Here is an 11,335-nt window from a genome sequence, read left to right as displayed (position 1 = left end):
AGGAAACGAGGAGAGGAGACAAGGAGAGGAAACAGGAGAGAGACAAGGAGAGGAACAAGGGAGGAGACAAGGAGAGGAAACAAGGAGAGGAGACAAAGGAGAGGAACAAGAGAGGAGGAAAAGGGAGGAAACAAGGAGAGGAAGCAAGGGAGAGGAGACAAGGAGAGGAAGCAAGGAGAGGAAACAAGGAGAGGAGACGAGGAGAGGAAGCAAGGAGAGGAGACGAGGAGAGGGAAGCAAGGAGAGGAAGCAAGGAGAAGAAACAAGGAGAGAGATGAGAGAGGAAGCAAGAAGAGGAAGCAAGGAGAGGAGAGGAGGAGAGGAGCAAGGAGAGGAAACAAGGAAGAGGAGCAAGGAGAGGAGTACAAGGAGAGGAGACAGGAGGACGAGGAGAGGAAGCAAGGAGAAGGAAGAAGGAGAGGAGGATGAGGAGAGGAGCAAGGAGAGGAGACAAGGAGAGGAAAAAAGGAGAGGAAGCAAGGAGAGGAAGCAAGGAGAGGAGACAAGGAGAGGAGACAGGAGACGAGGAGAGGAAGCAAGGAGAGGAAGCAAGGAGAGGAAACAAGGAGAGAAACAGGAGAGGAAGCAAGGAGAGGAGACAAAGGAGAGGAGACAAAGGAGAGGAGACAGGAAAGAGGAGAGAAGCAAGGAGAAGGAGCAAGGAGAGAAGCAAGGAGAGGAGAAAGAGAGGAACAAGGAGAGGAAGCAAGGAGAGGACAAGGAGAGTGAGACAGGAAACAAGGAAGAGGAAGCAAGGAAGGAAGCAAGGAGAGGAACAAGGAGAAGGAGACAGGAGAGGAAACAAGGAGAGGAAGCAAGGAGAGGAGACAAGGAGAGGAAACAAGGAGAGTGAAGCAAGGACTCACACCCACACCGCACACACACACACGCACACACTCTCACACACACACACACACACACTGTCACACACACACACACGCACAACTCAAGACCCCCCTCATTGTGATGACACACGCACACTCACACACTCTCACAAACACACACGCACACACTCACCCCCCCTCACTGTGATGACACACACACACAACGCCACACACACACACACACTCCCAACACGCACACACAACACACACACTCACACACTCAACACACCACACTCACCGCCCCCCCTCACTTTTAGTGACACAACACACACACACACAACACACACACACACTCACACAACTCACACACACACTCACACGCAACACACTCCAACCCCCCCCACGCACCTGGGATGACACACGCATGCACACACTCTCACAAACACTCTCACACACACACACAACACACACGACTCACACACTCTCACACTCTCACACCTCCACACACTCACAATCACCCACCCCCCCCCCCCCCCCCCACCCCCCCCCCCCCCTTCAGCCTGTGAGACAGCAGGTTACAGTCGTGTGAACGCCGCTCCCCGTCTTGTGTCGGTGCAGCAGGGCGGCCATGACGGCTCCGTGTTGCGACAGCCCTGTTGCCAGGTCTGTCAATGGCGACGCCTGGACGCACCGGGTCGCGCATCCTGCCAGCAGAAGGCAAGCATTATGGGAGGAGAAGGTGTGTCATTCTTCAGTCCCTGGAAGCAAGAAGATGACTTTTTATTGTGAAGGCGTGGTCACAGGAAACGCAGTTAGAATCGCCGACTGAACTCAGGTACAGACCAAATCCAGGATGCACCTGTCCCCAGTCCCGAGCATCTCTCCAGTCTCACGATCCCGGAGTAGCGTAGCGGGCCGGCGGGGAGTGCTGCTGTCCTGCATTCTCGACTGAGCACAGGTGTCGGTAGACTGCTCACAGTAGTGTAACTTGAACGACTCAACGTTCACACTAATACACCCGGCACATTGTCGTCGCAATGGTATCATGCGGATTGATTGGAAGCTCGACCGCCCAGAAACACGTTGAGACTTTTTACCGCGAGGGCTCTCGACCGTGTCTTAACTAGCAAACGATTTTTTCTCTTTCTTCTTTCTCTCCTAAGCTCATCACTCCCACAGGTTTTTATTGTTTCTCCTTCCCTCTTCGCGCGATTTTAAGGCAAAAACAACTCGTTAACCAGGAGCACTCTATTTCTATAAGCTGCAGAACCGCGGATGCCAGTGGGAAGATTTACGGCCGGTTTTCATCGAACTGTCTGAAGTCAGACAGGAGTAGCTCAAGGATAATAGTCCTCATCACAGAACACTCGAATCCTGCCTGGTTGCAACTTTCACTCAGTGACGGCACAGTTGTTCACTGAAGAGTGAAAGCTTCCATGCATCGTTTACCAACCCTCTGAAGATGATCTGCATATTGCAGTCAAGCTTTATCTCCAAACCTATCTTCACCTCCGGAGTTTCATCAGATCGATCAATAGCTGTGAATCAGCTTCAACCTCAGCCGGCAGCTCATGTTGTTAGATCAGGACCAAGAAATCTTAGAAATTTGAATCCGGGACTTCTCTCAATGTGCGGGTGACGACTATAGTTAAACTATATTTTTATGTAACAAGAGCCATCTCTTTTGTCAGGTCATTTTATGGAGTCAGTTATTCCATCCATCGTCCTCCTTCCAGCCAATCCATGCCATCCATTCCATCCTCCATCCGATCCCCTCTTCCTCTGATCTGTGTCTGTCGTGGTTGACAGGGTCTTCCCCCAGCAACACATCCAGCAGGATCCCTAGGCGTTCCCAGGCTAGTGGTGGGCTAGCTAGTAGTCCCTCCAGCAGGTGCTGGGTCTGCCCCCGGGGTCTCCTCCCCAGTTGGACGTGTCTGGCTAGCACCTCCAAGGAGGCACACGGGGGGACGTCCTATAGATGGTTGAACCCCTCAGCTGACTCCTTCCAACGTGAAGGAGCAGAGTCTCCACCCCGGCTGCCTTCGGTCACTGGCCAAACTTCGACCAGAGGTGAGCGGGCTGGACACGAGACGGACCTGGGAAGATCGAGAGCTTTCGTCTTCTGGGCTCATCTCTTCTATGCAGTACTCTGGTATACTTCAGTGATGTCAGCAGAGCATGTGGTCGCGAGTCGAGCTAGTTTCCCATCTTGACTTGCAGAGTTTAAATATCAAACCATCTGTCCGCTGAACTTCTTCAGAGGCTCAGACCGTGAATCCGTCAGTGTGCTGCTTATCGAGCGCACACTCAGCACACAGCTGCATAAGAATGCGGAAACCCAGCCCAATAATCTGTGTGTGCTGGTGCGGTTGTGTGTGTGTGTGTGGTGGTGTGTGTTGTGTGTGTGTGCCTAGAGTTACGACAGACCGGTGCCTCAGCTCAAGTCCAGGCTACGACTCCATCGCGTCGGCTGGTCGGGGAGGGATGATCACCATCACCGGGCCGGAGGTCAGACTCTGCTCCTTCAGGTTTCAATGACACCGTTATCCTGTAACGCCCCCCTTCAGGACGACGTCACTGTTAGGCGACTAGTAGTGCAGAGTAGATGAGTCTATAGTGAGTTTGGTATCGGCTACCTGAGTCAGTGGGTCCATCACATGGTTTCCTGTGACGCACGCATTCACAATCAAAGTTCCATCTTCTGCTCCAGGGGCCTGAAGAATACACACCTTCTCTCCATATGCTTTGCTTCTGCTGCAGGATGGCGACCCGGTGCGTCCAGGGCGTCGCCATTACGACCTGGCAACAGGGCTGTAACGCGCAACGGAGCCTTCATGGGCGCCCTGCTGCACCGGACACAAGACGGGGGGGGAGCGCGCGTTTCACACGCACTGTAACCTGCTGTCATCACAGGTGCAGGGGGTGGTGGGGGGGAGTGTGTTTGTGGAGTGTGGAGTGTGCGTGGTGTGTGTGTGTTTGAGAGTGTGTGTGTGTGTTGTGTCCATCACACGGTGGGGGGGGGTGAGTGATTGAGTGTGTTGTTGTGTGGTGTGTGCTGTGTGTGTGTGTGTTGTGGTGGTGTTCATCAAGGTGAGGGGGGTGAGGGGGTGGGTGAGTTGTGTGTGTGTGTTGTGCTGTGAGAGGGCTGTGTGTGTGTGTGTGTGTCATACAGGGAGGGGCTGTGGGTGGTGAGGGTGGGGTGGGGGTGAGGGTGATGTGTGTGGTGTGTTGTGTGTTTGTGTGTGTGTGTGTGTGTGTGTGTGTGTGTGTGTGAGTGATTGTGCATCACAGGTGAGGGTGGGGTGAGTGTGTGTGTTTGTGTGTGTGTGTGTGGTGTGTGTTCAATCACAGGTAGGGGGGTGAGTGTGTGAGTGTGTGTGTGTGTGTGTGAGGGAGTTAGTGTGTGTGGAGTGTGATGAGAGTGTGTGTGTGTGTGTGTGTGAGTGAGTGAGTGGTGTGTGTGAGTGTGTAGCGTGTGTGTGTGATGTGTGTGGGAGTGAGCGATGTGTGGGTGAGTGGTGTGATGTGTGGGTGTGTGTGTGGTGGTGTGGTGTTCATCACAGGTGAGGGGGGGGTTAGTGTGTCGCGTGAGTGTTGTAGGTGTGTGTGTGTGTGGCGTGCCGTGTGTTTGTGTGTAAACGTGTGAGCGCGGTGGTGTGTGTGTGTGTGGTTGTTGCTGGGGCGTGTGTGTGTGGTGTGTGTAGCCGATGTAGTGTGTTGTGTGTGGTGTGTTGTTGCGGTGGGGGGGAGTGTAGTGTGTGTGTGGAGTGTGTGAGTGTGGTGTGTGTGTGTGTGTGAGAGTGTGTGTGTGTGTGTGTGTCATCACAGGTGGGGGGGGGTGAGTGTTGAGGTGTGTGTGTGTGTGTGTGGTGGGTTGTGTTGTGGTGGTGTGTCATCACAAGTGAGGGGGGGGGTGAGTGTGAGTGTGGGTGTGGTGAGTTGTGTGTGTGTGTTGTGTGTGAGAGGGCTGTGTGTGTGTTGTGTGTCATACGGTGAGGGGGGCGTGTGCGGTGGTGAGGGGGGTGGGGGGTGGGGGTGAGGGTGAGTGTGGTGTGTGTGTGTTGTGTGTTTGTGTGTGTGTGGTGTGGTGCTGTTGTGTCTTTCCTCTTTCTTTTTCTTTTTCCTTGACGTGAGTGTGTCTGTCATACAGGTGGAAGGGGGCGTGTGCCGCCCGCTGAGCGTGCCTGCAGTTGGTCGAATGCTGCTGGGTTGTTTTGTGTGTTTCTTCATCACAGTGAGGGCTCCGGCGGTGCGTGCCTTCATCTGTAGTGCTATCGTAAGGTTTAACGTGTGTGTAGTGAGGACTGTAGAACGTGTGTGTGTGAGTGTGTGAGTCAGTTTGATTCGTTCGTGAGTAGTCTGTGTTGCGCGTGACGTGTAGGTGTGTGTGAGTCGTGTGAGAGCTTATGAGTAACTGTCCGATAGCTCCCCCCAATTTATGTAGCTGTGCTGAAAACCTTTGACGTGATGCGTGGACTTTTTCCATTTTCTCATGAGCGTAGAAGTGTTGTGTGCGTAATAGCCGAAGCTTAAGCTAAATGCTGTAATAGATGAGTCGTTGGACGTTCTAGCCCCCGTGTCCGGGCAGACTCTCTTGACCTCTTTCATTGATGTGTGTGCGTGCGTGTATGTGTGTCCAATAAATGACGTAGCTTGATCATATACAAGGGGTGAGGGCTCCATTATTTAGGCCTCCCCCCTCACCTGTGATGACAGCAGGTTACAGTCGATGTGAACGCCGCTCCCCGTCTTGTGTCGGTGCAGCAGGGCGGCCATGACGGCTCCGTGTGCGTACAGCCCTGTTGCCAGGTCTGTCATGGCGACGCCTGGACGCACCGGGTCGCCATCCTGCCAGCAGAAGCAAAGCATTATGGGAGGAGAAGGTGTGTCATTCTTCAGTCTGGAGCAGAAGATGACTTTTATTGTGAAGGCGTGGTCACAGGAAACCAGTTAGAGCCCACTGAACTCAGGTACAGACCAAACATCCTGATGACTCATCTACTCTGAGTCACCTAACCATGTGACGTCTGTCCTGAGGGGGGCGCTACAGGATCACGGTGTCATTGAAACCTGAAGGAAGCAGAGTCTGACCTCCGGCCCGGTGATGTGCATCATCCCCGACACAGCCGACGCGATGGAGTCGTAGCCTGGACTCTGAGACTGAGGCCCGGTCTGTCCGTAACCTGAGTGCACACACACACACACACACACACACACACACACACACACACAGATTATTGGGCTGGTTTCTCATTCTTATTGCAGCTGTGTGCTGAGTCTGCGCTCTGATAAGCAGCACACTGACGGGATTCACAGGTCTGAGCTCTGAAGAAGTTCAGACGGACAGATGGTTGATATTTAAACTCTGCAGGTCAGACGTGGAACTAGCTCGACTCGAGACAACACTGCCCTGCTGAAATACACTGAAGTATACAGAGTACTGCATAGAAGAGCTGAGCCAGAAGACGAAGCTCTCGATCTTCCAGTCCGTCTCGTTCCAGCCCTCACCTCTGGTCAGAAGCTTTGGCCAGTGACCGAAGGAGCTCGGGGTGGAGACGCTGCTCCTTCACGTTGGAAGGAGTCAGCTGAGGTGGTTCAACATCTAATTAGGACGCCCCCCGTGTGCCTCCCTTTGGAGGTGCTCCAGACACGTCCAACTGGGAGGAGACCCTGGGGCAGACCCAGAACCTGCTGGAGGGACTACATAGCCCATCTAGCCTGGGAACGCCTCGGGATCCTCCAGGAGGAGCTGGATGTGTTGCTGGGGAGAAGCCCTGCAACCACGACCAGACCCAGATCAGAGGAAGAGGATGGATGGATGGATGGATGGATGGATGGATAACTGACTCCATTAAAAATGACCTGACAAAGAGATTGTTGCATCTTTTACATAAAAAATATATTTTAACGTCACCGGCACATTGAGAAGAAGTCCTGATCAACTTTCTAGATTTCTTGGTCCTGATCTAACATCCATGAAGCTGCCGGCTGAGGTTTGAATGCTGATTCAAAGCTATTGATCTGATCTGATGAAACTCCTGAGGTGAAGATCAGATGTTTGGAGAATAAAGCTGACTGAATATTGGCAGATCATCTTCAGAGAGGTTTGTAAAACGATCATGGACAGCTTCACTCTTCACGTGAACAACCTGCCGTCACTGAGTGAAAATCTGAACCCAGGCAGGAGTTAGAGTTTCTGTGGATGAGGACATTAATCCTTGAAGCATCCTGCTCGGCTTCAGACAGCTCAGGATGAAACCGAGCCGTAAATCTGCCCACTGCATCCAGCTGCTGCAGCTTAATGAGGCCTCCTGGGTAACGTAGTTGTTTTTCTTAAAGGAGCGCGACGAAGAGGGAAGGAGAAACAAAAAAACTGTGGGAGTGATGAAGCTGGAGGAGAGAAAGAAAAGAAAGAGAGAAACTCGTGTGCAGGATGTGAAGACACGGCGAGGCCTCGCGGTAAAAAGCTTCAAACGTGTTTCTGGGCTGTCGAGGCTTCAATAAATCCAGCATGAAACAGAGCGACGACAATGTGCCGCGTGTCATTACTGTGTGAACTGTGAGTTCGCTTCAGAGTTACACTTACTGTGGAGTCTACCGACACCTAGTGGCTCAGTCTGAGAACTGCAGGACAGCAGCAAGCACAGACAGGCACGCTAAGATACTCAGAATATCTAAGGAGACAGGAGAGGTGTGTCCGCGCCGCAAAGCAAATCAAATATAGAACTTGTCAATAACTGATATTCAAGCTGGGTGTTAACAGGCTGCTCTCTGCGTCCAATCACCACAATGACTGGATGCTCCGTCCGAGAGCTCTCAGCTCGTACCAACATGAGCACACACCGATCAGCCTCAAAGCAATGGAACCAAACATGAAACTGATTTGAAGCAGCAGCAGAACATTTACAGCAGTGGCTTTCAAACTGGGGTCTGGGGATCAGCCGGGTTCTGGAGTGGGCTGTACGGGGATCAGCCGGGTTCTGGAGTGGGCTGTACGGGGTCCCAGGCTGAAGGGAAAGTGGAGATTATTGATTACTGATTGATGCAGACTTTGAACACCCTTTATATATTAGAATTATATAGATCTCTATGGCAAACGCTGTGTTCCGCTTTCCAGCCGGTTGCAAGTCTTTAACTGTCGGACCTGGAACCTGCAGAGCGACCAATCACAGCTGAGGAGGAGCAGAAATATAATCTGCATTCATGTGCAGATAACGGTTCTTTCTCGCGCATCGAGTCAGTTCTTTCTCGTCGCATTTGGACCTCGGCGCTCTCGCTTCTGTAGACGAGCCGCCACGTGTGAGGAGCGTTCACGGGGAAGTCAGTACCTGAGATGGAGCAGTAGATGAGTCGTGGGTTCACTCTGCTGAGCTGCTCGTGTCCTAAACCCATCTGCTGAAGTTTACCCGGAACGTAGTTTTCTACCAGCACGTCACACACCGCTGCAAGCTAACACACACACACACACACACACACACACAAAACATGTAAGTCTAATGGTCATGTGACACACGGACAGGTGAACCTGAGTCTTGTCGTACCTCCTGGATGACGTTTGCTCCTCTGGGATGTTTCAGGTCCACAGAAATGCTCTGAAAGGAGACGAGCCATCGTCAGAGGCTGAACATGAACATCACCGTTCTCCCCTCTGCCAGTCTGACTATCTACACTGCAGCTGTGGGGTGCAGTCAGTGGCCCCGTGGTGTGGGAGCAACCACCTGGTCCTGGGTGGAGATGGTTGTGGACTTCAGGAGGACCTGACCTGAGCGTGGTTTCTGTGTACACTCTGACACTGCACCTGTGTTCTCTGTGTGGCGAGTGAAGCTGAGTCTGACACACTTACTTTCTTGTTTCGGTTGACGCTGAGGAAGTAGGCGCTCTCGGTGGCGACAAACGGAGGACCCCACGCTCGGGTGTCATCACCTGCACCTGTCCGACAACAAAACACCTGAGTCCTTACGCCACACCACGAAGGAGGAACAAAGCAAGCACAGGCGCGCACTCACCTGGTCTCTCCACTTTGATCACCTCGGCGCCCAGATCTCCCAGGATCATGGTGGCGAAGGGCCCGGCCAGAACTCTGCCAACATTCAAACGTTTCATTGAGATCAGACTGAGCTTCATGTCTGATCCTGGAACAGCCACAGGACGTTCTATAAGAGCTTACCTGGTCAGGTCTAACACTCTGACGCCCTCCAGTGGTCGAAGGTTTGATCCTGTTCACATGAAACTCATCAATGAAAACTTTATGCAACTTTCCAATGATACACTGACGGCTGCTGTTAGCTCATGTTAGCTCAGTCTGTTAGCTGCTGTTAGCTCAGTCTGTTAGCTGCTGTTAGCTGCTGTTAGCTCATGTTAGCTGCTGTTAGCTCATGTTAGCTGCTGTTAGCTCAGTCTGTTAGCTGCTGTTAGCTCATGTTAGCTCAGTCTGTTAGCTGCTGTTAGCTCATGTTAGCTCAGTCTGTTAGCTGCTGTTAGCTCAGTCTGTTAGCTGCTGTTAGATTGAGCGTCGATGTTAGGGCGTCATCATGTTAGGCCTGCTGTTAGCAATCAGTCCGTGTATAGCAGTAGGCTGGTAGCGCGAATCAGGCGAAGTGAGTTAAATCGATTACATGAATTAGCTCATGTGATGCGTCATGTTAACTGGCTGTAGTAGCAATCACAGTGCCTGTAGTAGCATAAGCTGTTAGCTCTGCTGTTAGCTCCATGGTTAGGCTGGCTGTTAACTCATGTTTAGCTGATGGTTAGCTCAGAAAATCGAAGATGGGTAGCGAAAGAATCATTACGGGAGTTTGCTGCCGTTGCTCCATGTCTGTAAAATAGCTGCTAGGTAGAATCATGTTGAGCCAGCTCATGTGGTAGCGTGGGACAACTGATTAAAAGGGGCTCAGGTCTGTTAGCTTCTGTTAGCGTCAATGGTAGCTGGCGTGTGAGCTTCATTGAGATAGAATAATAATACATTTTATTAAAGAGCGCATTTCAAAGTAATCAAAGACACTGTGTAGAGCAAAAGAACATCAAGTCCATCAAAAACAATATAAGATCGTAGACAGTCAAGCTCATGGTTCGCTCAGTGTTAGCTGCTTTATAGCTCAGGTTGAGCATAGCTGTTAGCCTGCGGGTGTTAAGCTACAGGTTAGTGCTGCTGTTAGCTCATGTTAGCGGGTAGCGGGCGTCAATGTTAGCATGCTGTATTAGGGCGAAGGTCATTAACGGGTGTTTTAGCTCGTCTGTTAAGCTGCTGTTAGCTGCAGTCTGGTTAGCTCAGTCTGTTTTAGCTCATGGGATGGTAGCGTCATGATTAGCTCAGTTTTATGCTGCGGTTAGCTTATGTTCTCTCATGTCTTTTGATCTGCTAAAAGAAATTAGGCGGGGTGGCAGGGGGTCACGTAATAAAGCTCAAGTCTGTTAGCATCAAGCCTGTTAGACTCAGTCGGTTAGCTGCTGTTAGCGATCAGGCCGTGATGTAAGGCTGCTGTATGCGTCAGAGATCTGTTATACGTCAGGATCTAGAATTAAGCGACGTGAGGGCTCATTGTGGAGATCATGTTGCTCAATCTGTTAGCTCGAGTCTGTTATACGAGCGCTGCTGTTAGCGAAAGTCAGTCAATCTGTTAGCTGCTGTGAGCATAATGTTTAGCTGCTGTTAGCAATCATGTTATGCTGGCTGTTAGCTTCAGCCTGGTAGCCGCAGTAGCTCAGTCTGTTAGCTCATCGGTTAGCTGCTTGTTGCATGTCTGTAGCTCGTGTTCGCTCAGTCTGTTAGCTCAGTCTGTTAGCTGCTGTTAGCTCATGTTGCTCAGTCTGTAGCTGCTGTTAGCTCATGTTTAGCTCAGTCTGTTAGCTGCTGTTAGCTCATGTTAGCTCAGGTTAGCCCATGTTTAGCTGCTGTTAGCTCATGTTAGCTGCTGTTAGCTTTGTTTAGCTGCTGTTAGCTCAGTCTGTTAGCTGCTGCGGTCGCTCAGCAGTGTCTGTTAGCTCAGTCTGTTAGCTGCTGTTAGCTCAGTCTATTAGCTCAGTCTGTTAGCTCAGTCTGTTAGCTGCCGTTAGCTCATGTTAGCTGCTGTTAGCTTATGTTAGCTGCTATTAGCTCAGTCTGTTAGCTCAGTCGGTTAGCTGCTGTTAGCTCAGTCTGTTAGCTCAGTCTGTTAGCTGCTGTGTTAGCCTCAGGTTAGCTCAGTCTGTTAGCTGCGTGTTAGCTGCTGTTACGCTGTTAGCTGCTGTTAGCTCATGTTAGGCTGCTGTTAGCTGCTGTTTAGTTTAGGCTCATGTTAGCCTACCATGTTAGCTGCTATTAGCTCATGTTTAGCTCAGTCTGTTAGCTCATGTTACCGCTCAGTGTTAGCGGCGGTTAGCTCTGTTACTGCTGTTAGCTGCTCATGTTAGCGTGCTGTGTTAGCTTATGTTAAAATGCTGTTAGAGCAGTGACAGTGCTGTATAGGGGAGGAGAAAGGGGAAGAAGCAGGAAAATGGGCGGAAGAAAAAGAGAAACAGAACAAGGAAGAGAA

The 11,335-nt window shown here is 51.4% G+C and overlaps 1 protein-coding gene across 1 annotated transcript in view; it reads right to left on the bottom strand.

Moving 5' to 3' along the window:
• Positions 1-11,335, bottom strand: part of sugct (succinyl-CoA:glutarate-CoA transferase) — a 23,681-nt gene that overhangs the window by 11,044 nt on the left and 1,302 nt on the right. Inside the window, exons 2-8 of the mRNA XM_027276561.1 lie at positions 8,992-9,040; positions 8,831-8,904; positions 8,668-8,753; positions 8,366-8,416; positions 8,153-8,273; positions 5,916-6,007; positions 5,529-5,672 (exon numbers count right to left, since the gene is read on the bottom strand). Coding sequence (XP_027132362.1) covers positions 5,529-5,672; positions 5,916-6,007; positions 8,153-8,273; positions 8,366-8,416; positions 8,668-8,753; positions 8,831-8,904; positions 8,992-9,040 — 617 coding nt within the window. The remainder of the gene's footprint in view (positions 1-5,528; positions 5,673-5,915; positions 6,008-8,152; positions 8,274-8,365; positions 8,417-8,667; positions 8,754-8,830; positions 8,905-8,991; positions 9,041-11,335) is intronic.

Source organism: Larimichthys crocea, unplaced genomic scaffold (assembly GCF_000972845.2).
Source record: "Larimichthys crocea isolate SSNF unplaced genomic scaffold, L_crocea_2.0 scaffold451, whole genome shotgun sequence".
Lineage (NCBI taxonomy): Eukaryota > Metazoa > Chordata > Actinopteri > Sciaenidae > Larimichthys > Larimichthys crocea.
This window is presented reverse-complemented; position numbering and strand designations above follow the sequence as displayed.